Source organism: Cydia splendana, chromosome 10, assembly GCF_910591565.1.
Source record: "Cydia splendana chromosome 10, ilCydSple1.2, whole genome shotgun sequence".
Taxonomy (NCBI): domain Eukaryota; kingdom Metazoa; phylum Arthropoda; class Insecta; order Lepidoptera; family Tortricidae; genus Cydia; species Cydia splendana.
In genome coordinates, this window is record NC_085969.1 from 5,909,332 (window position 1) to 5,936,325 (window position 26,994).

Sequence of the window (26,994 nt, forward strand, 5' to 3'; positions counted from 1 at the left end):
CTCATAATACACGATAGGACTTTTTATTTGTAGGGAATGTAAAATATAAAAAGCAAAACATGCCGTACAAAATACGGGTACCTACCTGAAGGTTAGGTGAGTCAGCAGCAAGGTGACGGTTGCCTGTTCTGTAAGGAACAACTAGTTGAGTCGAGACGAGTTGCGAATTATACCTATTCGCACGTGTATATATCGTACAACGTTTTGTAGTCCATATATGGCCCTTTAATTTTCGACATAGGCACGTAAAGTGCTAATTACCACACTAGTGCGGTAATTTAAAGAAGCACCATAATGTGCCTACTGTAAAATATGTTTTAATATATGTTTACCTACTTGTTCAGAATTAGCGGAAAAAATACACCCTGTTCTACACGTTATACAATTTCTTCGCCGATACCTATGCCATTCAGTCTGTAAGCCCTCCGCGTGAAATGTTATCATGCCCACCTGCGCTCATTACGACTAATTAAACCCTTAATAATAACTTGTCATAATTAAAAATTATAGTTCAAACAATGGTATCATTTCTGGAAGGAGACAGTTGTGGGGCACTCGTGTTTCAAGATGCGAATATGGGTGGTATTGATATGTATTGTGGGCGTGAGAGGAGAGGAATTTCCGTCGTTGATAACAGCAAATGCTTCTATTGGTAAGAATGTGTTCAATGTACCTAACTTCTTAGTTAAAGGCTTCTAAAGTGCCTGTGGGGCCTTACCAGCATGATGTCATTATTGCGATTCTGTTTAGGACCTAAAGGGACGGAGTTATACGATTTACATTATATAGCTCCGTCCTTTAGCAATTCAGTTTAGGTCCTAAACAGAATCGCAATAAGGACATCATGGTAAGGCCCCTGATCATATGTACTCAGAAACTGAAACTCGGTTACAGGGTCAGTTGGGTTTAGGTATACCCACAAAATAGCGGATAGCCCAGAGAGGTCTCATGGGAAATTTATTTGGCATAGAGAAATTGGCTTAGCATTACTAGTTGCCTGAAATAAAGATTTTCATTCTTTCATTAATTACTAGAGGATGACTCACGCTAGACCGGGCCGTGCCCGGGCCGAGGCGTCCGACATGTCATTTTCTATGACGGCTGATAGGTGATCACGTAGTGCTTTCCATAGAAAACGAAGCTCCGGACGCTCAGGCCCGGCCCCGGCCCGGTCTAGCGAGAGTCACTTTCACTTTAATATGGATAATTGCCCAGAAAATAACGAAATTTATCTATATATTAAAAATTACGGTACATTACTGATATTTACAATGATACTGTTACCTAATCGCCTTAATCGCTAATATTTTATCCTATAGATACAGTCCACATATTAATGTATAACTCAGTCGTTGTCATTAAATTAGGTAGGTAAATCAAGTTGTCTATTCATGATTACTAACTGTTTCTACGCACCACAGCGGTGGTACTAGACCGACAGTACCTCGGCGAGAAGTACCAACCGCTTCTGGACGCGCTAAAAGACTACATCAAGGAGCTAGCAAGAGTGGAGCTGAAGCACGGGGGTGTCGTCGTCCATTACTACTCTTGGAGCACTATCAGTCTCAAGAAAGGTAAGTTAATCTTTAGATAAGCCAGATATGCACCAAAGTCCCGAACACGCTGAGAAAGCGGGAAGGTGAATCAAGGTATGGCGACCAGCTGGCATGCAAGGCAGCTGTTTTACTTAGACAATGTAATTTTTTTAAGACTAAGCCAAGGAATATACCTAATCGGAACAAAAAAGTTCGGAAACGACACTTTCCTCTTATGTATTAGCTAAGCATCGATCATTGACAATGAAGTGGAGTCCAGACGAGGTGATCAAATCGACCGATTTGATCAGAAATGAAATTGGCGGCAATTTCCAATTTAATCACCTATTTTAGATTTTTGGTGATATTAGAGCCCTCTAAATTGAAAAAATGCCCCAAAACGAAAATACTGGCGTCACAAATTGGTATTCTTGCATGCGCACTCCATTTTATCGGTAATATCGGTCATAATCGGCAGTTGAATTCGGCGAGCCAAATTGGCGTTTGCATTCGCACGGCCTGATTCGATCGGACAATTTAATCAGATTGGCGAAAAATTTACTCGTCTGGACACGCCTTGATACTTGCCTTGGTCTCCAGGGTTCATAGCAGTCTTCAGCATAGCGTCGTGCGAAGACACTTGGTCTCTCTTCTCCCGGACAGAGGAAGAAGAACTATTGTTATTCGCGCTGACAGAGGTCGATTGTCCGCGCTTGCCACCGGACTCCGCCATCACGGTCACGTATACAGGTAGAAATCTTGCATCTCTTTCAAGTATACAGGTATCTGTATCTGTCATCACATCACGCTCAAAATATGTATCATTTTATTCTACAGATCCCGGACAGGAGTTACCCCAGTTGCTGCTCGATTTGAGAACCACAAGAGCTTTTAATTGGAAGTCCGCTGTGATTTTGCACGATGACACTTTGAGTAAGTGTTACAATTTATTCATAGAATCTTTTGTTTCCTATTTCGTTCGTATAACTCATTCTGTGGTATAACCACACCTCTCTCATTAAATAACTTATACCATGGTTCCCTAAAGTGATTCAGTTAGGAAGGAAACGAGTTCTGTCTGTCAAGTGAGGTAACGGGGCCAGTTGGGTTAACTATAGACAATATTTTTTTACTAATGAATGAGCTACTTAATCTAGCTTAATCCTGATTCAAATGTCAGCCACGGACATATAATTGACGAATATTTCCTTTGGCTTATGTTACCCCTCCTGTCCTCAGTTGTCCCACTTGACGGTTCATAAAGTTCGTTTAGGGTGTAACGAAGTTAAAATTGCCACCGTGTCAATCTGGACATTCTGAACGGCCTTTGGGTTGCGGCGTCATTCGAGAATGTAGAAGATGTAGATGTAGTGTAGGGATGCCCGACCGGAAGCAGGCGGGCTGTCGATTGCGTATCGCGTTCATTCAGCCCTGTTCCCTAGAGTTGGAGCTGTAGGTTACTGTCCCGGCGGCGTTCCCATAATATTCTCCTCAAATCTTCTTGTTTTCCTGCAGGACAGAAGGACATCTTTGAGTTCGACGTCCTTTAGTTCGTTTTCTTTCAGTGTGTCTCTACCGAATGTATTATATCGCGGTGCCGCGTACATAATACATTCTGCTAGTAAATGTAAGCTAGTCTCCTCTTTACCACAATGTGGGCAGGAGGCGTCTCTACTAATTTCCATTATCTTGTGAATGTAGAAGACTTTAATTCCTTTTTTGTTTGGTCACTTGTTTTTTAATATATAAGTATGACAATTTAAATAAACGCTTTTGTTAGATCGTGATATGGTGTCTCGAGTGGTGCAGTCACTTACATCTCAGATTGACGACGAAGACGTCCCTACCATATCAGTCACAGTCTTCAAGATGAAACACGAGATTAACGAGTACCTTAGACGAAAAGAGATGCATAGAGTTTTGTCGAAGTTGCCTGTGAAACATATAGGTAAGTTTAAAAGACGTTGCAAGATCATCCATCCGACTTATCATTTATTGAGGAATATATATATATAATATTGAGCTAGAGTAAACCCAATCTTAAAATTAAAGCTCCTTTTCACTAGGGTTTTCAATCCAAATCCAAAATGTACGAAAGATCCAAACATGATCCAAACGTGCACTAATCGACACTTTTAAAATATGTCAGTGTACAGTCAGCAGCAGAAGTTGCTAAGCGGGCGAGGCGTTCAAAAATTACCTTGACACGCTCTTATTCTCCTAACAATAAAGTCGCGTCAAGATCTATTTGAACAATTAGCCGGCTTAGCAACTTCTGTTGCTGATTGTATATTTTAAGATTCGTTTAACTTTACTCAAGTCTATGGGTTTTTAAAGAGTTGTTAAAGAAAAGTTAAATTTCCGTTACGATTTGTATAAATAATATTTTCTGTTGTTACAATTTTCTGGCGAGACTCTTCAATATCTCATTCATAATTGTGTACTTCCAGGTGAAAATTTCATAGCAATAGTGACATCCGACGTGATGTCAACGATGGCGGAAACGGCCCGGGACCTGTTGATGTCGAACACGCAGGCGCAGTGGCTCTACGTGATCTCCGACACCAGCATACACAACTCCAATCTGTCTAGCTTGATCAACGAACTGTACGAGGGGGAGAACATCGCATACATATACAATATCACTGACGATAGAGAGGATTGCAAGGTGAAGACAAAAAAAGATATTCACGCCTTTCAGGCTCAATACTATTAAACCTAAGACTTTTAAGACTTTTAGGTTTATGACTGAAAAACTAAAGCCTTTTATACTTAAAATTGTAAGGCAAAAGCCTATAAGGCTCAAGACCAAAGTTCAAGACTTTTAAATTTGTTAGATCCAAGACTAAAAGGCTAAAAAAAGGCAAACCTTTAAAAACAAGACTAAATCTCAAGGGTAGCATTTTACAACCGCAAGTAAAATTCTACCCATTAAAGCTCTAATTTTGAGGCTTGAAAGGTCACGAGATAGAGTTAAAGTGTACCAGTAACCTGTAAGTAAAGTATTAGGTAAAGTAATTCAAACCAATATGTTTCAGAACGGACTAATGTGCTACTGCGAAGATATGATGAACGCGTTCATCTCAGCTCTGGACTCAGCTGTTCAGGAGGAGTTTGACGTGGCGGCCCAGGTGTCTGACGAGGAGTGGGAAGCCATTAGACCCACGAAGATACAGAGGAGGGACACTCTGTTGAAACACATGCAGGTATCGAAAATACCTGTTTTAACCCGCTTATGTAAGGTTGAACTCCGTTTGTGAAAGCATTGCTGCAAAGCAGTTTAAGATGCTACATGCTGAGGGAAACGGGCGATGCAACTATGTATCAATATATTTGATAAAGTGAAAAAGAGAAGGATTTGAATGATTCCCCGGCAACAATGTGGCAACCACCTGAATTACCGTTTCCAGCTGCGTCAGCTGCGTGCAGCATTCTGTGAAATGCTGTCGAAAACAATTGATCGGATCAGGAGGTGGATCCTTTAAAGCGGGATTAATATGATTCATTTTGAAGAAGAGTTCAATCAATACTTCGGAGGCGGAAAATACAGTCATATTTTTTTTCACTGGTCTGAAACTTAGTTCTTCCTGACTTAATTTTAATTTTGTGAAGTTTGTTTCTTTTTGTTAAAAAGTTTATTATTTTACTTGTTTGCTAGCGAACAAAGGTCTTATAATATATTTTAAGTTTCTTTGTTTGTAAAACAGCAACATATAGCAGTAAACAGCGCATGCGGCAACTGCTCGACCTGGCAAGCCATGGCGGCCAACACCTGGGGCTCCACTTACGGTGGTGATGTGCAAGACAGTGCGGCGGCTCCTGATAACGGCACTAACGACGCTATACAGAAGATAGAACTACTGCAGGTTAGGTCAGGTTAGGTTACGATGGGTTTAGGGATAGTTTATGCGAAGGAGAACTAAACCTTATTAACCTCGTAAGTCCCCGCGTACTTGTACAGGTACACATTAAATTCGAGTTATGAACTCATATAGAAATAAAAGAAAGTCCCAAATTCAAAAGCGTAACACACAAACACACAAATACACACACGCACGCACGAATGAAAGCACCCCCCCCCCCCTCCACACACACACACACACACACCTTCATTTCATTTACCCAAGACGACAATCGTTGATGTATTGAAATTTTCACGTGACTTTTCGTCGCATCTGTCATCCCGCTATTCCCGATAGACTCTGTTCGGAAAGAGAGGAGTCGTGGAATGTATTGAGCCCATACATTCCACGACTCCTCTCTTTCCGCACAGACTCTACATTTTTTCTTTTCGTTTGGCGTTTGTCGATCTACGATTGTCAGTGTGGAAAGATATGTCGGGCCCTGGAGGGAAACTACCTTAAATCCTTAAGTTGGCTCATTTTACTTAAAGGAGACATTCCTTTATTTTTAAAAAGAAACAAAACTGCATTCAAAGATTTTTTCATATTTGCTTGTCTCGACCGGGAATCGAACCGAGTAAAACTTCCAAAAAATAAACACTCGCTATTTTTTTCTACTAGGCGATCCAGTTAATGTTAATGATAACATTTCTCTAAGAAACATTAGGTCTTACACTCGTCTGTCGTACAAAATATCCATAAAATCGAATATTTAGTACTCAAGAATATTTTTAGACAAGACAAATTTGAAGAAAAAAAGAAAAATCTTTGAATGCAGTTTTGTTTCTTTTTAAAAATAAAGGAATGTCTCCTTTAAGTAAAATGAGCCAACTTAAGGATTTAAGGTATTATAGTTTCCCTCCAGGGCCCGACATATCTTTCCACACTGTATATTATAGAGATGGTAATTTGCGTTAGGTCGCGTACTGGCGCCCCAGCGATGGCCTGAGATTCACAGACTTCTTGTTTCCCCACATCGTCCACGGCTTCAGAGGGAAAGTCCTGCCGATCATCACTTATAACGTAAGAACTACTTTTTAAATTAAATTACCTAATATATTTTAACAAATTACTACAGGTAGTGTAATTTGACTACCGTTTCTCACTTTCTGCTGAGAGGGACAGATAAGATAACGGTTAGTATACGTCCTTTTTAGCAGCAAGATAGTGAAAAGGGTCAGACGAAAAGAATAAATGAAAAAAAAAAACTCAATTTTGGTTGAGACTCGAACTCGTGGTTGTGATATAGGCCCACGAACTGAGTCACCGAGACTTACCAGTCTGGGGTGAATATATATTCCCGCCATATCTTTCTGTGTTCACAATTTCACATCTAACATAAGACAATTAACTACCAGACGACTAACGAAATCCCAATTCCTAAAATAACCTACAGAAATAGTAGATTGTTAACCAAGGGATGAAAGCTCACTGCGTTCGAGCGCCAAACTATCTCGCCAGAAATGATGCCTTTCACCCAAGAACACTCTACTTTTTTTCATTTCGAATACGAACGTAAAATAAGGAAAGTAAAATGCATGTGTTTTTTAAAAAGATGACTAAGTATACATTTTTATAGTATTTTTTGACGGTACTTTAAATTAACAATTCAAATTTCAGAATGAAAATTGTATAACAAATCCATTTATACCCAAATTTCAATTGCTATCGTAAAAAAATTATATAAAATCGTACTTGGAACCTAAAATGCATAGTGCAGAAACGTATCATTTTCTGCACACCTTTTAGAACAACAATGACCCGCTGTCAGAGCATGAGAAATGAAAAATATGAAAAAACATTGGCCGCTAATGTCCTGCATGACCCGCATTTGGTTAAATCTATTTCATTGAATAATTATGATTCAAGAAGGTCGTATTTCTGTTTTTGGTAAAACCTATTCACATTTGTTTATATCGCCTTCAGAATCCCCCGTGGACGATTCTAAAGGCCAACGAGTCAGGCTCCATCTCGAGCTATAGTGGTCTCATATTCGACATAGTCGACCAACTGGCGAAAAATAAGAATTTCACGTAAGTAATCATTATATTGTTTATATCTGCCAAAAGAAAAAAAATGAAAGAAGTAGCCGAAGTAGGCAGTTAGGCACAGTTCGCGCGTGAAGTCCAAGACATTGGGGGAGTCTCAGGGCCTACGCCCGATACGAACCCCCTTTCCTCAGTTCGAAATTCCTTAGATTTCGCTTCACGCGCAAACTTTAAAGCAGCTATACTCTTAGTGTGTTCCGCGGAACCCTAGGGTTCCGCGACACCCCTGCAGGGGTTCCGCAAGAATTTAGAACACTATGCTTTAGTCGCCTCGAAAAATTTTACTATGCAAAAAACACACTTATAAAAACTATTGTTTTATTGTAGGGTTCCATCAAGTATTTCGCTTTCCAAAAGGGTTCCGTCATAAAAAAAGATTGAGAACCACTGCTTTAAAGTAACTAAGTGGTTGACACAACCCAAAAGGTAACAAATCTACAGATGTCAATGTAAATAGCTGGAATTATAAATGTAGAAGACAAATAAAATGAATATGGCCCGGAAATATTTTAGAAATAGTTATTTGTACAACAAGAGATCAAAGTTTGATATTTCTTCGAGTGCTTATTTTGAGTCCCGTGCAAGCGAAAGATTCTATAATAGATTCACGAGCGTAGCGAGTGAATCTAATTTAGAATCTTGAGCGTAGTAAGGGATTCAAAAGCGCACGAGATGTAAATAACTTTGATCTCGTGTAGTACACAAAATTTTTCACCCTAAGCAGTGAGAACATACCTAGAGGGACAGAGATAATAGAACCCAAGTATATCGAACTTGTATTAGACCCCGCATGTTGAAATGACATTTGACTATAAAGGTCACTTGAATGTCATTTTGTCTCACTCAGTGAGCAAAATCGCATTTTGCTCACTGAGTGAGACACACACAGTGAGCAAAATGCCATTTTGCTCACTGAGTGAGACAAGATGACTCAGTGAGCAAAATCGCATTTTGCTCACTGTTTTTAAGAAGCAAAGTACCCTTGTTCGAGCTGCTGAGGTGAAAAATATTTTACACACTTCTTTTGTTTCAGGCTGAAACTCATATTCCCAGGGGATTTGAAGGACGTTTTATCTAACAAAACTGTGACTAACGTGAGTTTTTCGGACTTCTACTAGTATATAATTATTAGTACACCACGAACGAAAGGCCACCGATAAGATTTAATTCTCTAATCTTGAAAAAATGTAAAGAAGAAAATTGCAAAGTATCTTTAGATAGATAGAGCATGCACAATGCACAAGTAAATACTCGTAAATGGCTATTTTATGATTTTTTCTTAATGTCGTTACACTTCGGATTAACCATACCTGGTCTACTGACAAGTTCGGCTAGATTTTAATTAGAGTTCCCAGTTAGAGCGACGTTAGGGATGTGCCGATACTGCCGATATGCGTTGATAAGTACATTCTGATAAGAATAATGGTTTAAAATGTTTAAATTATTTAATTAACGAGTAACTAATGATTTCTTAAGTAAGACTCAACATTAGGTTCTGATTCTGTGATTACTGTAAAGGGGCCCACAGAATACTAGTTCGCCGGACGATATCAGCCTGTCAGTTGTTCGCGTTCGCGTTTCGGAACTGAGGGGCTACCGCGAAAACCGAAATTCGCAAATTGCGGGGATCTTTCTCTTTTACTCCAATGAAGGCGTAATTAGAGTGACAGAGAAAAATGCCCGCAATTTGCGAACTTCGATTTTCGCGGTTATAGCCCTGTCACCTTTTGTGTTTAACTGGCAGGCTGACATCGTCCGGCATAGGGGTAATATGTGGGCCCCTTATGTTATAAAAATAAAAATATTCTTTATTATCCTAGTAGTGAAGCAAACTGCACTTGCATCTTCAGCCAATCTATTGATTTTCTTTCCGGAAAGGCTTATTACCTAACTTACACGCTAGAATACACTTGCAGTAATTCTTGCGACAGCTTTTGTTCTGAAAATACCGCATTGCTGCAAGAATGTGGTTGCGTTTTTAACACTGCATTTTTGTTTTAAACCGAGTGCACGGCGTTGGGTAGGCAGATTTTAGCCAAGCAGCACTTAGCTATTTAACAATCTACACGAAGCGGCATTTTAAAGCGACAATTTATTGAAAATTTATTTTACCTTGACCATGTAGTAGGGAAATATTCCGAAATTCCCCATGTATTTTTTGTGTATTATTTAATAAAACTCTTAGTTAATTTCTCCTTTGATAATGGACGAAGGTGTCTACTCGTAAATAGGTGTCTCAACTTCGCGATTTTACTTCACATTAATGTTGTTGGTTATCACGCTAGACCGGTCCCGGGCCGGGATGCCTGACACTTCTTTTTCTATGACGGGTGACGGTGATCACGTGACGCTTTCTATAGAAAACTAAAGTGTCGGACGCCCGGGCCCGGGCCCGGACCGTTGTTTCATGTGTCATCCTTTATTTAAATCGCGTATTACTACATAAGTTAAAACTAATTTTGCTGTCGATTTCAGGACATGTACAGTCAAAGTGCTAAGTTGACGATGATGGCCGTTGCGAGAAAGCAAGCCGCATTTGCCGCCGCCGCTTTCACAGTGTTGTCGGACAGGAATCCTGGTAAACGATATCAGCCTGTCAGTTGTTCGGAACTGTCACCTTTTGCGATTAAAGGGGCCCACTGATTAACAGTCCGCCGGACAGTATCGGCCTGTCAGTTAGAACAAAATTTTGTCAGTTCCGAACAACTGACAAGCCGATACCGTCCGGCGGACTGTTAATCAGTGGGCCCCTAAACTGAGGCTGATATCGTCCGGCGAACTGGTAATCTATGGGCCTCTTAACAAACCCTTTAAATGTGTTTTTTCTACTCGTCTACTTTTGAATGAGACTGTCATAAATTAAACTAACTCTAACATAAGTATTTACACTATAACAAATTAAGGACCTATAACAACTAAAGTATAATATTCATTATGTAAGGATTTTGGTGGACTATAATATTAATTCTAGAAGAAAGAACTGTTTGATATAAATCGTCGGCAATTGTAACCTTACTAGGAGGTGCATATTTTTTTGGGTTAGTTTGAAGTTTATTGTGATGATGTTTAGACTGTAAATTTTAAGTTATATTCCACCACAAAAAATCGCGGATATCATTACATTATGTAAATTATTGAAGAGATTAATTTACCATAAAAATTTAAATGGATTAAATATCCGTAAACACTGCTCTGATGCTATAATACCTATTATTTGTTCATTCATGTACTGTTGTTCATTCATATTATTATAATAATAATACTATCCAGAAGGCAGGGATACCTTATATAGCGACATTAGCGCCAAACCAATATACTCGTACCACCCGCTGCTTGATTTAACACTCACTCCAATCTTTCTTCATAAAAATACTGTGATATATGATGAGCGAAAGCGTTTAAGTCACCTTGCAATTAAGAATTGCGTAATTTGTTTGAGGTTTAAAAAATAAGTTTAGAAAAATTTAAGACCTGAGAGATTTCCATCTCCATTTATAAGACAATCCAGCTTTGAATTTAGCTGTGTTCTTCGGTGACCCTTAAAAAGCGTAGTTCTACAAAAAAAATATTTTTACAGGTATAAACTACACGATTCCAGTGAGCACTCAGTCGTACACGTTTCTCATAGCTCGGCCGCGGGAGCTAAGTAGAGCCATGCTGTTCCTGCTGCCCTTCACTACTGACGTGAGTAGTAGGTACATAGTAAATTCGACAACAAGAAGAACATTAAGCTTCCTCTTAGAATGTGTGGCGCATCATGCTGCATCCCCAGCGATCCTTATAAGATCGTCTGTCCATTTTGTTAAGGCACCTTGCTATGTGCAGTTCTTCTTTTTCTTTGGTCGCCAAATTAGGACTTTACCTAATTGTAATTTGACCATCTTGTCTCCTGACTGGTCTGGTCTCTCATTGATATCGTAATCCGACGCGCTACTTATGTGAGTTACCTTTAGTTAGGCCACAAAATAAATAATAGTACCTACTGCCGTACAGAAAGGGAACTTCCTACAAAACCGAAATTTGACAGCGGTTCAGGGTCGAATCATGCTGTCCCTTTATATGGCACTATCCCTTTCGGCTATTTAGGGTTGTCAAAATTCAAGCCATTATCTTATCTGTGGTCGCGGATGCAAAGGGACGTCAAATTGTGTCAACCCTAATAATTGCTCGGAGCAATGCTGAGTCGAGCGGGGCCGAATTTGGCCGAAGTCAGGAGTTTCGCACCCCTGGTTAGGCTTAGTTTATCTGCGAATATCTTCATTTGTGATTCTATCGACGATACAGAGAAACTACGGCCATAGATCTGTCCAATCACAAAATTAAAAATGATGGTATTTAAGACGAAGTGCTGGTAAAACTTAGAAGAATTCTTTAATGACCTATAACTTGCAGACTTGGCTGTGTCTCGGCTTCGCAGTGATCTTAATGGGGCCCACTTTGTACGTGGTTCACCGTCTCAGCCCCTACTACGAGGCCGTAGGGGTCACAAGACAAGGTGGCCTGGCTACCATACACAACTGTCTGTGGTATATCTATGGTGCTCTCTTACAGCAAGGTAATTTTCTAATATTCCTAGAGTTTTAATGAAAATATGCACACTTATAACCTCTGAAATAATTACACCACACACCGCCTTTTTCTGATGCTATTCATTAAAGAGGGACGGATTGTAGACGAGATACTTGTCGTGCCACTCCTGTGCTAGCCCGGCTGCACTATTTAAAATAACATCCCTTATCAACATGTGATAAAACCTATTTACAAGTAACGCATACGGTTTTGAATATGCTAATAACCCCTTTGAACTGGCAAAATAACAAATAACGCTAGCAATCTCGATGGCCTCATTGTAATCTTTTTTATACTTTGAGTACTTAAGTATTAGATTAAGAGAAAGACAAAAACTTGTAACAACACAACGTAATTTTTATATTCATATTTAAATACAAAGGTCACATTTCATCGTCACAACCTTATTTTACATTAATACTAAAACAAACCATAATATCTGCAACAAGCTTCGTGAAAAACATCTATAAACTAACGTAAACTGAATTTAACAAAATATAAATGGCGCCCAACGTGGGGCTTGTATTGATATCAATATTATTTTAATTTTTAACAAGGAGAAACGTCCGTGAGAGATGCTTTAATAGCTTAGAATAAATTTAAAAGTGGAAAAATTACTGTCCTGGGTGAGACTCCAACGCTCTGCCATCTGAGCCACCAAGACTTCATCTATAATAGCCAGCAAATCTTTCCACCATATGGGTAAATTTATTCTAAGCTTAATCACTATTATTTATGTGATCATGCGTTCACACTTCACTATAGGTACTTTTCCCAGTTTAGCGATACTTACTTTCTCGTTTTAGGTGGTATGTACCTCCCCCGAGCAGACAGCGGCCGCCTCGTTGTCGGCACGTGGTGGCTAGTCGTCTTGGTGGTGGTTACCACTTACTCCGGTAATCTGGTGGCGTTCCTGACGTTCCCTAAGCAGGAGGTAATCATTGATAAAATGGGTTAAAGCAGGCCTTTGGCGGAGTTGGTTAACATTTTAAAGCAGAAATTGTGTTTCTAAGAATTTATAAAAACGATTCTTCTTCAACCTAGCGTTTTCCCGGCCTAGCGCCAGGGTCCGCTTTCCGGCTCAATCTTCTCCACTTTGCCCAGTCTTCGGCACCCTCCGGTGTGAGATAAACAATAATATGATTAAATCTTTCGTTTAAAAAAATTATATAGAGTACGTAATCTTGTCGTTAGAATTTAAACAAATTAGTCCCGGGGTGCGCAAGGGTCCGATTTTGGTCAACGATTATTTCTTAGCTGCATTAAATCTTTAACTTTATTTGATTTAAGGTGCCGGTCACCACCGTGTCGGAGCTGCTAGAGAATCGAGCCCTTTATACGTGGTCTATCAGCAGAGGCAGCTACTTGGAATTTGAGTTAAAGGTTCGTTTGTAACAGATTGAACACTTAAGGCTAGAGAAGGCATTTAGCTATTTCGAAAATTTGTCTTAAGCATTGTTATTTTATTCAAAAATCTTGCCAACGTAATTTTATCCTTCCCTCAGGAGTGCCGCGACAGTAACCCATCTTTTTCTGACTGTATTAATTAGAAAGGGACGGGTAGCCTATCTCGCAGACGAGATTCTGTCGCGGCGCTAATGTGCTAAGCATACAATTTAACCCTCAAACTTTGAGGGAAGTAAAAAGTTTTTCAAGGCATAACATTATTTTGAACAAGCAAATAGCTGCACAAAAATTGTCTGTGCATATTGTCAATTTACTTATCCAGGTAAGTTTATCATTGATTTCTTGCCTTTCCAGAACTCAGATGAGCCGAAGTATGTGTCGCTTTTGAAGGGAGCCGAGCTCACATCAGACTCTTCTGGCCTCGAGGGGAATCTTGCTTCAGGTAACTTGCTAAACAAAATACATTAGAAAATAAAAGTTTACTTATGAAACACCTTTAATATAAAGTTGCTTAAAGATTGTTACTGATAAAAAGAATAACCCTCTGCTTTTTCCAACAAATATTACATTGCAATCTTATGAAACACAATTTGGCGGCTTCTAGACGGCCAACTGAAAAACGCTATCCATCTTCCTTAAGGTAATGCTTTTGTTTATTACAAAACACAGGAGTTGAAAGGCACCATTGCTACTTGCAGGGTCATTATTTTTCTGTTTCATTTTCATTCATTCATCATTCTGTTTTTTGGCTGTCCAGAAGCAATAATATCCTTCTTTCTAGGGTCGCCATTGCTTTCCCGTGTGCGTAAGGATCGACACGTCATTATCGACTGGAAGCTGCGACTCAGTTACCTGATGAGGGCTGAACATCTCGCCACTGACAAATGCGACTTCGCTCTGAGTAAGATCCGAGATCTGTTCTAGACTTAGGTGTAGTAAGTGTCACGGACAGGTGTTCATCATCATCCTCCTAGCGTTTGTCCCGTTCTATGAAGTGGTCCGCTTTCCTGCTTTTTTCCTTTCACTTCGCTCTATCCTGGATATATCCTTCAGCTAACCCACAGACATTTAAATCTTCGGCGATGACATTGCGCCATCGCTGCCTTGGTTTGCCCTTTGGATTTGGTATTATACAGATGTATACTGTATAGATAGAGAGAGTGTATATTTACCAACAAGTTTCCTTGAAAACAAATTATCACTTTTTGCCTCCATTTGTCGATATTTAAGTTATTTTGTGTTCTGAAATGTACAAACTGCAACTATTATACAGGTGCGGAAGAGTTCTTGGACGAGCAAGTGGCAATGATCGTTCCCGCAGGCAGCCCTTACTTACCTGTCTTCAATAAAGAGTAAGATCATTATTGGTATTCTCATTTGGAATGGGAGGGTACATGGCAAAACCGTCTAGAAAGGTTATTCCAAAAATATTTTAATTTGTTTAAAGATTTTCTGGAAATTTCTCCTTGTCTTGAAAAATTGCAATCAAATTATAAAATCGAAACAAAACTCGCCTTCCGAATTTCCGGAACACCAATTCTTGTGTAGGTATAATAATACAGGAAATACACACATGCGTAACCTGAATAACTAAGTAGGTACTTTAAACATTATACTAGAGCCTATATTTTTAATTTTCCCAGCATTTAAACTCTATAACTCTCATTTTAACTCCTCCGATTGCAAGCATTAAATCCTAGTCACGACTGAGACTGAGAGCTAAGTGCTCTACTGACACAGTTGACCTATTGTGGGCAGGATTGTCAACGAATACCACCTGCGCTATGGAAAATGTATGGTGACAAAGTCAGATATTTAACTCTATATAATAAATGTATTACGATAATGTTATAAATAAATACAAATATGTAAGGTGTCTGGCTGTCTCCATCCAATACAAACAAAAGATGTAAGTTACCTAGTAAAAGATGGGCTTGGGATAAGGCATTGGAATATCATATTATTATACCCACAAAGAGATGCGGCATCTTAAATCATCTACTCGACTGCAAAATTGGATATGTCTAAAAGAGAATATAGGTATCCTCCTGAGCATTTTCACGGAGATTAGACTGAGTATCCAGGCTCGTACATTATATTTGTATAAGCGAGTAAGAAAGATGAATAATGTCTGGAACAACAAAGAACAAAAACTCTCTTTTGTCGGTAATCGCAATTTCGGAGTCGGCTTTACGGTTATATTATATCTAGGGAAATTAAGCTTTTCTTTCGTTTGTTTGGAGAAAAATCACTTCAATTTATTTGACGTTGTCACGTCCGATACCAGCGTCTAACTTTACTAACCTTTAGATAAATTTCAAAATGATACCTATCTGTTCAGAATAAACCGCATGCAGAAAGCGGGGCTCATCACCAAGTGGTTGTCAGCGTACCTGCCAAAACGCGACCGCTGCTGGAAAACGTCCTCCATCATGCAAGAGGTGGACAACCATACCGTCAACCTCAGCGATATGCAAGGGTCATTCTTCGTACTGTTCCTTGGTAAGTGGTTGGCTTGCTCCAGTGATTACTCCTAGAATAGCGTGGCCAATCGGCCATTTTATAAGGTTGTACACTATACTTAGTATACTTTTGTAGGGTTCCGTAACTCAAAAGGAAAAAACGGAACCCTAGCTTATAGGATCACTCGTGCGTCTGTCTGTCCGTCTGTCACAGCCTATTTGCTCAAAAACTACTGGACCAATGAAGTTGAAATTTGGTACACATATGGAAGTCTGTGACCCAAAGACGGACATGTAATAAAAACAAATGAATTTTAAGCATAGGGGGCACTTTTAGGGGGAGTATGAGAAAATTAAAAAAACAAAGTTTTGCAAACCATATCGTGTTACATATTAAATGAAAGGGCTTATTTTGAGGATCTCAAATATATTTTTTCTATAATTTTATATGAAATAGTTTAGAAGTTACTTAAGAAAATAGGCAAAAAATGACCATTCCCCCCCCCCCCAAACTCCCATACTTCTGGGTCTAAAATTTTGAAAAAAATACACATAATAGTTCTGCACCTCTAGATGACAGGAAAACCTATTAGAATTCTACAGTCAAGCGTGAGTCGGACTTAAGAAAAAAAAACGCGGTTGGGCTGTATTAGGGACACAGCCGTAATGGTTTACGTGAAACGTGGTGTTGCTGTCCAGCTTTTGCGAAGGCCGAAGGCCGAGCTACGCGTAGGGCCGAAGGCCCGAAGCGTCCCTTAGAGACTTTTTGAAACGCACGGCCGAAGGCCGAGTTGCGGGAGGTTAGTGCTCAAACTTAGAACAATTATAGTACCAAGTGTCTGAATCCGAAGGTCGAAGGCCCTGAAGGCCCGGAGCCTCCGACATGTGCATGCTTCCTGCAAACGACATCGTCGATTTTGTTCTATCTTTTGTTAAGCGATTGGGCCCGATACCTATAGATTACTGGAAAAACGTATAAGAAGTCTGCAATTAAGCGAGAGCCGGACTTAAGAATAAGAATTGCGGATAAGCTCTATCAGGGCCACAACCGCAATTGTTTATTTGAAACGTGGTGTGGACAGCTAGTGCGAAGGTCGAAGGCCCAGCTCTGCGTTGGGCCGAAGGCCTGAATCATCCGAGAGAGGTGCGCCTCCACGTAAGGTCGAAGTATGAGCTGTAGGAGGTTAGTGCTCAAACAAAACAAATAATTGGTTTAAGTACGAGTAGCTAAATGAGAAGGCTGAACTGCCGTATATCAGAGCGTCTACCGCGAACACCGAAGTTCGCAAATTGCGGAGATTTCTCTTTTACTCCAATGAAACCGTAATAAGAGTGACAGAGAGAAATGCCAGGAATTTTCTAACTTCGATTTTTGCGGTTATAGCCCTCTGTTATCTTGAAAGAACAGAGATACGCCTAACCAACGCAAAAAAAAATGTAGGCACTATGCTTAACACAATACTTGAACAAAATTAAAAGAAATATTGCGTAACTATCCTCTTATGGCTCAGTTAAAAAACACGGAAAAGCCGGGGCGTGCCCCTAGCCAGCCGTGTGTGGTACAATTGAGTGAATAGTTGAATGTACCTACTTAAGAACTTCGCTTTGCTCGCTCGTTCGAAAATGTGTGCAGTACGGAACCCTTGGGACGCGAGTTCGACTCGCACTTGACCGGTTTTTTTTTCAAACTATATAATTTTTGTGTGCATGTATGGTCACCGTAGAGAGAGTATTAGTAGACCAAGTAGAGAGTTCGACCAAGAAAAGTCTGCAACGATTTTGATAGCACACGCAGTGCAAGTGATATTTTAAACGTCAAACTTCTATGAAATTATGACGTATAAATAACAATTGCACTGCGTATGCTATTAAAATCGTTGCAAATAATTCTTGGTCTAACTCTAATGCGTCTGGTTATTTTCAGTTAAGTACTAGTTAAAATAATGTTCTGTCTAATATTAAAAGGCCTAATTGTCTATGCAAACTGCGACTATAGAACTGAGGTCGACGACTATGATACGTGTTTTGGCGTAAACAACGACTGCACGTCCGACTGGTTATAAAACACGTATTGTATATGTATAGTCTACTCGTCCGAGTATACTTAGTCTACTCATCTGGGTACCTACCTTTATACTGGTTATCTAAATTTATACGAGTATATTCAAGTTAATTTTCACATTAAGAGACGTAAGCTGGCGATTAACTTATTTATGAATAATAAATTATATAAATTAGACAAACGGTAGGCAGTAAGCACAGTAGATAACCTGTTTTTATCTCAAAAATTTAAAATCATTACTGTTACAGTTAACACTGTTTACAGTATAAATTCTACATTTGGTGCATCACCCACGCACGACACATGTTTTTGCTTTAAGGGGTCCACAGATTACCAGTTCGCTGGACGATATCAGTTCAGTATCACTGACAGTTCCGAACAACTGACAGGCTGATATCGTCCGGCGAACTGGTAATCTGTGGGCCCCTTTAAAGCGAGCAAACTCACGAAATCAATACGTTTCTAATATAATTTATGTAACTTAACACACGTTGATTGAATATTTATACAGTTTTGTTGTTTACAGGGTTTTTCTCTGCTTCGTCGGTGTTACTGATGGAGTGGTTCTACCATAGAAGAAAGAGTCAAAAAGAGGATGACGCTATCAAACCCTATGTGGAATAACGTGAACTCAAATTTAAGTATTTGAGTGACTATTGCTGTATTAAATGGGGAAATTAATTTATATTTAATTATAAAAGCGTTAAAAATTATTTTGTAAATAATGTGTAAAAGTTTGACAACTTCGATGGCGTTTAATTTTGTCCTTGACTTAGATTAGGTTTAGATATCTTCGCTGCAGAAAGTAGGGAATTGTTAGATTATGTGCGTAAACGCACATAGAACCGATTTCGTTACAGTCCTTTCGGCTTTCGAACGTACAAATTGTGTGTTATTCAGTGTCCCATAAGCCATAATAAATAAATCTTCATTAAATCACCTTCCATAGTTGATTAATTTATGTTCTAAAACCAACAGGTTATGGGCCCAGCACGCTTCCACTTCGCATAACGTAAAACGTCCAATGATTAAAGTAAAGGTGCATCCACACTGCAGTGGAGCAACGTTGAGAAACACGGTAACATTTAGGTAACTTACCTAGTAGGTACCAACTACATATTGTTACAGTACATTATTGTTGCACACTTGCACAGTTGTTGCTCACCGTTGCTCCACAAAAGTTAACTGGCGGTGTGGATGCACCTTAACGTGAATGGTTCCTCCACCCTTGGGTTGTCGACCTGCAACAGAAAGTTGCTAAACCTCCACATACTCGATACTGCTCTGGCCCAACACGTGTATGCAAAATTCAATCTCAATATAAGTGGGATGTGTGTCAGCAGCGATGTTCAGATTTACGTGTGATAATCGTGACCATGCGGTTACGTACATTTTTATTTCTTCAATTTTTATTCATACTTGTACGATGTAAAGTGCTTTCTTTCCTTTCGCCGTTTCTTTTCACCCAACTGCCGAACATAGGGGTTATGTTTTTCGAGCGCATGTAGGTATACTTAATCTAAATATGTAAGTATTTTCTAATTATGTGTACTTGATATGTACCAGATGAGATGATAGAGATATCGTATAAAGGAGTAGGTTTTGTATGTAGGAATAAAATTATGTTCTGTTTACTCCATAATAGGTAACTATTTGATCACCAAACCCCTGATAGCGAAATACTGTTTTAAAATGTTTCTTTGCTCGCAGTCAAGGTCGTTTTGCCGGCCGCCAATGCTGTAGGAAAATTACTTATTACAAACTACAAATGTAAATTTATTTCGTCAATTACCTACCTACTTCATATTTTTTTATTTAAAAACTCTAAGCCATTTACTCATTTATTTATTTATTCTTACCCACTGTTCTAATTATTATTTTCTAATTTTAGTATTTTTCTCCTCTCTTAGGTATTCGCGACACAGGTTGGCAACTGTATATCATCAAAAATTTTATGGATGAATCTAAATTGCCTATAAGGTAACTAGTTTGACATTTGCAATAAATAGGCACTAAATTCTAAATAGCAGACTACTCAGACTAGATAGTGTCACGCGATTAAAGTGTGACTATCAACAATTAAGCGGATGAATCGAGATTGCATAATTTCAAAACCAGTCCAAACCAGAATGAAAAAAAAATTGCTCGTCTCCAAATCCTGAACTAGCATACTATTGAAGAATTTACTACTAGTGCTTATTACCACGTGGGGAGAACATGATAGTAGCTTTTACGAGATATCAAAGGACACACTCAATTTTATCGGTGAAGACATAAGATTGAATTTTTACTGGGTTAAATCCAGTCTGTGGTTAGACCGGAAAAATATTCTAAATTACCATACTGGAACGGTTGCCAAGAGGACGCAATGGAACCTGATTTTTGTTCGGAGATGGACAATTGAAAAGTCATTGAACTTGTTCGGCTGTACATCCCCCTTGGACACACGGGTAAGGAAGAAACAGGAAATATTGTAGTGATTATAAATATACTTAGGTCAAAATTGGTCAGTATAAAAGCATTACTTAAGGAGAGGAAAGTGAAAGAAGAACTGCTGTTAAAGAAAAGCGAAAGGACTTCGCCACTTGGGTAAGGTTAGTGGAACTGTAGGACCACCAGTCCTTTTGATGAAGCAGCACGTTTGCAATAGGTACAGTCGCCATCAGATATATCGGAGCGGCCAAGGTGTTCACAATATCTGAACACGCGCTCTAACGCCCTGACAATAGAGGCGTGTTCCGATATTTGTGAGCACCTTGGCCGCTCCGATATATCTGATGGCGACTGTACTATACATATATATCTTTCGGTTCTTAATGTTCCAACTTTCCAAGGCTCCCGATTTCCCAACTCTTCCTTAAGACTTATGAAATCTTTCCTCTCTGAAGAGTTGTAACAAGGAAGCTTGAGACAGAGTTTAAAAGACGTGATTAAAATCACGTAGGTACCTTTTGAGTGTTTACCGCAAAATTCAAACAGGTCGAAGTCAGGTTGAATATATGAGTCAGAGATCAACACTTTCCAATTAACTACAAAGTCGTAGAATATGGGCATCAACAAATATGACCTACCTATCATGGCCAATGCGGAGTGATGGAGCAAACAGTCGGAGTGTCCTTATCTGTGCCTAGGTGCCAGCATTTCTCGACCTTATCGGTCTGGACAGTGACATTCATGTTTGCGGCGTTTGGGGTTGTAGCTCTGCTGCTCTGGGGCCGTCCAAGTCTAGATGCTTTTTTCTTAGTGACCTTACCTTAGGGGACTTTATTTCTCCCAGTAGATCAGGTTTATTATCCAGCGTGGCAGTTCAGCCGGCTATCTGCGACAGTAGCGACCACTAAGGCATTTTTCAGAATATTTCTTAAGAAAAATCCCTTTTGCCCAAAATGCTAATTAAAATAAAATTTGGTAGTCCCCAGTCCTTCCAATTACATAATTCCACGAGGAATTGGTTACGTGGAATAGTAAATATAACAAAAAATAAAACTGGTAAAATAATAAACTAATTCAATCACGTTGTTTATACCGCACATTACTATACATACGAGTAATGTGATGTCACGCGGGGAACCGGTGTCCATACTCCATACATATATACCGGCGCGCGCGCCGCCGCGACAGTTTGACTAACGTCTTTTCCCCATTCGGCCGTCTAAATTGTTTTTTTCGGAATTTCTTTTATTACTTTTATACAAATTGTATGTGTCAATGACAAGATCTAAGAGAAAGTTCGCGATCACCGACAAATTTCTCCCAAGGTTAGTAAAAATAGTGTTAAAGTATTTTCTATTTATTTAAATCTAAGGACATGATCTTTGCTTTAGAGTTAGACCCAGCTAAGTCGGCAGAGATTTTGATAACATAGACTGTGCAAGTGTTATTTTAAATGTCAAACTTATATGAAGTTATGATTTTAAAATAACACGTTCTACTTAAATTTGATACAAATTGGATTCCTTTGTAAAAAATAAATTCATTAGTAATATGTGTCCAATAGCTTAACATACTTTAAACTGGTATTTAATGGTTTTGTTTTGCTTAAACTACTTGTACACGCGTCGCTGATTTGTCAACTAAACTTTTGTTTTGAAGAACAAGTATAAAATATTTCACACTAAAAAACATACAAAATGTGTGTTGTAATGCAACACAAAACGTAACAGTAAATGTTTCCTAGAATTGATGCCCCCTGTGTTCATTCATGCGCTACAGGATATGCTCTTTAAGTTTAAAAAAATAATAACACAGCAAACTGATTAAAAATAGTAGATTGTACAACAAGGGCATAAAGGGACCCATTTTTACCCGAGGCAATTTTTTAGTAAGTAAAATAGTAGACGAGGGTAAAAATGGACTTTATGCCCTTGTTGTACACTCTGCTTTTCACTTCGATTGCGAGGAAAATATACAAAAAATCAAATAATTTAGGTTATTTTAACGTATTTATTCAAGACTAAAGAAAATTGTTCTTGGGCCGGTCGGAGGCGCGGGGCACGCCGATCGGGAGAGCGCCGGTCGGGGGCGCGCCGGCAGGGCTGGCAGTTTGTATGGCAGAATTTGGACTTTATTGTTAAGTCAATAAGGGTCGTAATAGATGATTTTACTTTATGCTCTAGAGCATAACATGCGATTTTATGTCGTCTACGCACGACATAAAGGTGCACTTTTTGAGCATGAGAAGTGAAAAAGTTATTTTTAATATAAGGAAATGCCAGACTCACCCCCCTAAAAAAATTCTGCCGGCGCCCGAGGTTTTAAAAATTGAATTCTATACATCGTCAAGCAAATCTTGTCAGTAGAAAAAGGCGCGAAATTCAAATTTTCTATGAAACGATATCCCTTCGCGCCTACATTTTTCAAATTTGCCGCCTTTTTTTACTGACAAGATCTGCTTGACCAACTATATAAACTAGTGTGCTCTTGTAAATGCTTGGAACCATTTAGTTCAATACGACGGATTAAGACATTTCAAATATTGTTAACGATGTGCTGATATTTGGTGAAACGGAAAAATACTCTTGCCTGAGACATCGAGCCTGATAGCGAGTGTATATATAATTGGCCTTTAATTTTACAAAAACCTATTCGCTGGGTGTAGGTATTTGCTGGTTGTGTGCTTCGGCCTTCACGAGATTCTCATCATGGGGAATGGTGATGTCAACGAGCACGGCCCGACGTTGCGATCGATCTATTATCACATGACAATGTCAGGCTTATTATTATTATTCTCTTTATTTATTTTTCGTCTTAAGTTAGGTTATTTATAATATGAATAAAACGATAAAAATACATATAAACACATTATAAAAATAATTATTATTAATATCACAAGAACGGTTACAGTACTTACCTATACCAATTACACTTGCTACTACTTATACAATTATATCAAAAGAATTTAAAAAACTTAACAACATTATAACAATAAAATCTCACATTACAAGTTTTCCATTCATCATCTATTTTATCACACGTTCATTCACTCTCACAATCACAATATACTGCCTCATTTGGCACAAGTATTGATGGTGTCTGCCAAGAGCCAGGGCAACAAGTGCGCTCATTGTTTTCTATTTCCTAAACTTTGCCAATGCTAAACAAGAGAAAACACCGGCGGTTAGGCTATCCTACTTGGCTGGTCCTACTCTATAACATTATGATAATTAAGTTCAAGTTAGTTTTAAATTTGTCACTAATGAGCCAGATGATAATAGCCATAGTTATTGGAACTACAATTATAAAGGTCTTTAAAATAAAATAAATCGAATTCCAAAGGTACAAAAATTTTATGAAATGGATGTAAGTACCTAACACAGACCGTGTCAGAATCATATCGATATTTTGTTTGCCAAAACCCAAATCTTGCAGATCTAATCGTGAAATTACCATTTCCCATTGCAATACTACATTTCTATAATATCTAATATATGGCGGTTTCCCTTTTGCCCTTAATTGTATCAGTGAATTACAAAATACTTAACAACCGGAGCGAAGCCACACCATGTTCGTTCGACTCATAGAACCGGTTGAGTTATTCATTTAAATGTGCTGGCCGCGTAGCCAAGATGCCAATCGCTTACGCTCCGTAGCGATCGAAACGCAACGGTCACTGTCGCACTAATATGGAAGAGTGATAGAGAGACATAAAGTTTTTCGTTGTCTAAGCGATAGCGATTGTAACCTTGGCTAGGCCGGCTGTTCTATCATGCGTCTTATACGTGGTCTTGTTTTTCTATTAATTTCATTTATATTCAATATTATTTTAAGAACCATTGACGTCTAACGATCTCAGGTTATTTCCCTCAAAAAGCAACGGAAACAGAACCGGCGGAAGATAATATTTAAATACGACCTTATATAGGTACCAATCTCAGTCTATGTCATGGTCAGACATAGAATTATTGGCATAAAAAGAGTTCTTGACAAAATGAACGATCGATAAGTCTTACAGTCGTGGATAATTAAATAGAAGAGCATATAATGTATTGTATTATGTGGTAATCATGAAAGTTTGAAGACTAAAACATTAAAGGGGCCCACAGATTACCAGTTCGCCGGACGATATCAGTTGTTCGGAACTGTCATCTTTTGCGTTTAACTGACAGGCTGATATCGACCGGCGAACTGGTAATCTGTGGGCCCCTTTACATATCGATGCACTTATTCTATACTTATTTATAGTTTATAAAAACGAGAAACGTAAGTAAGATAGAGTAAAATTATAGAAAACTACCAAAATATGTACTTATAATAAATAACTCGTTTTTTGACAGGAAAAATTCTATATCTGATCATTGTGGACATAATTACAATGGGGGATTTGTCTATTGGTGCACAGCCCGGAGTTGATGCATCATGTGAGACGATATATTGTATGTCTTTCCAAGTATGTGTATTGTTAAGGAAAAATGTCTTAACTCTACCGAGAAAATATCAATGTCCAAAGTGCCCTATCAAATGATTCATTTTCTTAATATAATTATTGTCACCGGTATTAATGGTGAAGTCATGCTTACGAATAGTAAGTATATAGTAATTGTAGAAAAAAAATATTAAATGCAAACTTAAATATGTATGTAGCTATAGCAGAAAACCTAATTCAGGTGTTTAATGTGTATACAGTGTTCCTTTCGGCAAATTGATGACAGTTCCTCACTGGACATTTGATTATTTTATTTGTTATATGTATCTTGGCATTGAAATTCCATTGCACTCTAAAATAATTGATATTTCTAACCAAACCATAGACAACAAAGTAATCTTGCACCGAGCACGACAAACAGGTTTCATTCTGATGAGAATATGCAAATAGTTGCATCAGCCCATCGGTCCGGTTTGTATGCAAATCCAAAAACTTGGATTTATGGTAAACCTACATCAACATAACATTTCTAATTTCGAAAACAACTCGATTCAATATCGATCCCATATTTACTTAAGTTGTTTCAAAAGCGATACTCTTGTAATGGGATTGTTTATCGAATAGAACGAGTTATATGAATTAAACATTATGGTTAAATGTCCCAGTGAATATCGGAATGTCCTGACCTGTTCCACGTCGAGGTTTATAGCTGACAGAGTTTGATATTCAATATTATGATATGTGTTCTTTTTTACTTTATATTCCATCCGGCTCGAAGGACCATGTTAATAAATATTTCATTAGCGGGCAGACTTGATATTTTATACGAATAATATGCTACTGCGATGATGGAGCTGGAATACCACCACAAGCAATTTGTGATAGAAAAATACAGACCCAATGGATTTTAGTTGTTATTTACTATGAGTAGAAAAGTAAATTATAAAAGATTATGTAAAAATTAAACGCAAACTTGTATTTTATTCCAGACTTGCTAAAAACCTGTGTACCCGCAAGGGTAGTCGTCGAGCGAACACCGGCAACCGCTTGGAACACGCGGTGCTTACCCACATCCAGCACGTGCCTTAGCTTCTCTCCCCTCCGGCCGCCCCTCATCAACCATCTCGCTTCCACCGGCTCCGCTGTACAACAACAGAAAGAGATCGCTGCTAGCATGGCCCGCGGCGACGAATCCAAGACTGCCACCAAGGCTAACCACGCGTGTAAACACTTAGATGTCACTGGTCCCATGAAGTGAGTAGCTACCTGAAGTTATTCTAGTTGATTTTCAGGCTTGAGTTGAAATATACAAAAAATGCTTTACTGCTGTCAACAGCTAAACCAACCAAAGCGAATCAATTTAAAATTGAATCCATCCAAACTCTGGTCATCATCAGGAAAAGTGACGACCATTTTGTATTTATTCAATTAATTATTCGCTAACTTTTGAAATCAAGAATTACTAAGGCAGTGCAGTAGCATAACGTTTTTACTATCGTAAAATACCTATAATCCTTGAAATGCTGTTTTAGAATACGAGCCAATAGACAGTGTATGTCCTTTTCCATGTAGAACCAATTTTCTTAAGGGAATGAGACGAAATTATGCAGCTCACCCGGCTTGGTAACGTCTCATGGGGCCCACAGATTACCAGTTCGCCGGACGATATCAGCCTGTCAGTTAAACGTAAAAGGTCACCGAACAACTGACAGGCCGATATCGTCCGGCGAACTGGTAATCTGTGGGCCCCTTTACACTTATCCACGACATACTATTTAGGAGACCTTTACATACAGATCCATTCTTAATATTTATAGTACAGCGCTCTTCCTTTACTCAAATAATTCCTTGTTATTTCAGAAAGCCTTTCGCATCCCCCGCTCCAAAGAAGGAGGAGAAGAAAGAAAACTACGGGGCCTTTGGCCAGATGTTCAAAAACAAGAAAAACTTTACGGATATGCACTTCTGCTGAGCCGGATCACGCATCATCATCATGTCACATCCAGATTAACCAAATATTTGTAATTTACCGACAATAAAGTCGTGAAACTGTATGCAGTGTTTGTGACAATACTTTCTCTTCGTATAATCATTGGGGTAGGTTTTTCTTACTAACGTAATCATGTATTCATTATTAACAGATTAAA

General features: G+C 38.7%; 1 protein-coding gene and 1 long non-coding RNA gene across 2 annotated transcripts; both read left to right on the forward strand.

The window, feature by feature from the left end:
• Positions 1-380: 380 nt before the first annotated feature.
• On the forward strand, positions 381-18,653 carry LOC134794163 (ionotropic receptor 93a). The gene is made up of 21 exons (XM_063765880.1): positions 381-652; positions 1,422-1,574; positions 2,136-2,285; positions 2,373-2,468; positions 3,316-3,483; positions 3,986-4,203; positions 4,574-4,741; positions 5,243-5,401; positions 6,356-6,460; positions 7,364-7,470; positions 8,519-8,579; positions 9,961-10,063; positions 11,063-11,169; positions 11,878-12,040; positions 12,861-12,988; positions 13,345-13,437; positions 13,816-13,903; positions 14,243-14,362; positions 14,735-14,813; positions 15,803-15,963; positions 18,512-18,653. Exons 1-21 carry the CDS (start codon positions 568-570, stop codon positions 18,607-18,609), a joined length of 2,610 nt encoding a protein of 869 aa, XP_063621950.1. The 5' UTR covers positions 381-567; the 3' UTR covers positions 18,610-18,653.
• Positions 18,654-21,586: 2,933 nt separating this feature from the next.
• LOC134794208 (uncharacterized) lies at positions 21,587-26,901 on the forward strand. Its single transcript, XR_010144642.1, has 3 exons — positions 21,587-21,743; positions 25,837-26,101; positions 26,708-26,901. It is a non-coding gene; the product is annotated as an uncharacterized LOC134794208 (long non-coding RNA).
• The last annotated feature ends 93 nt before the right edge of the window (positions 26,902-26,994 follow it).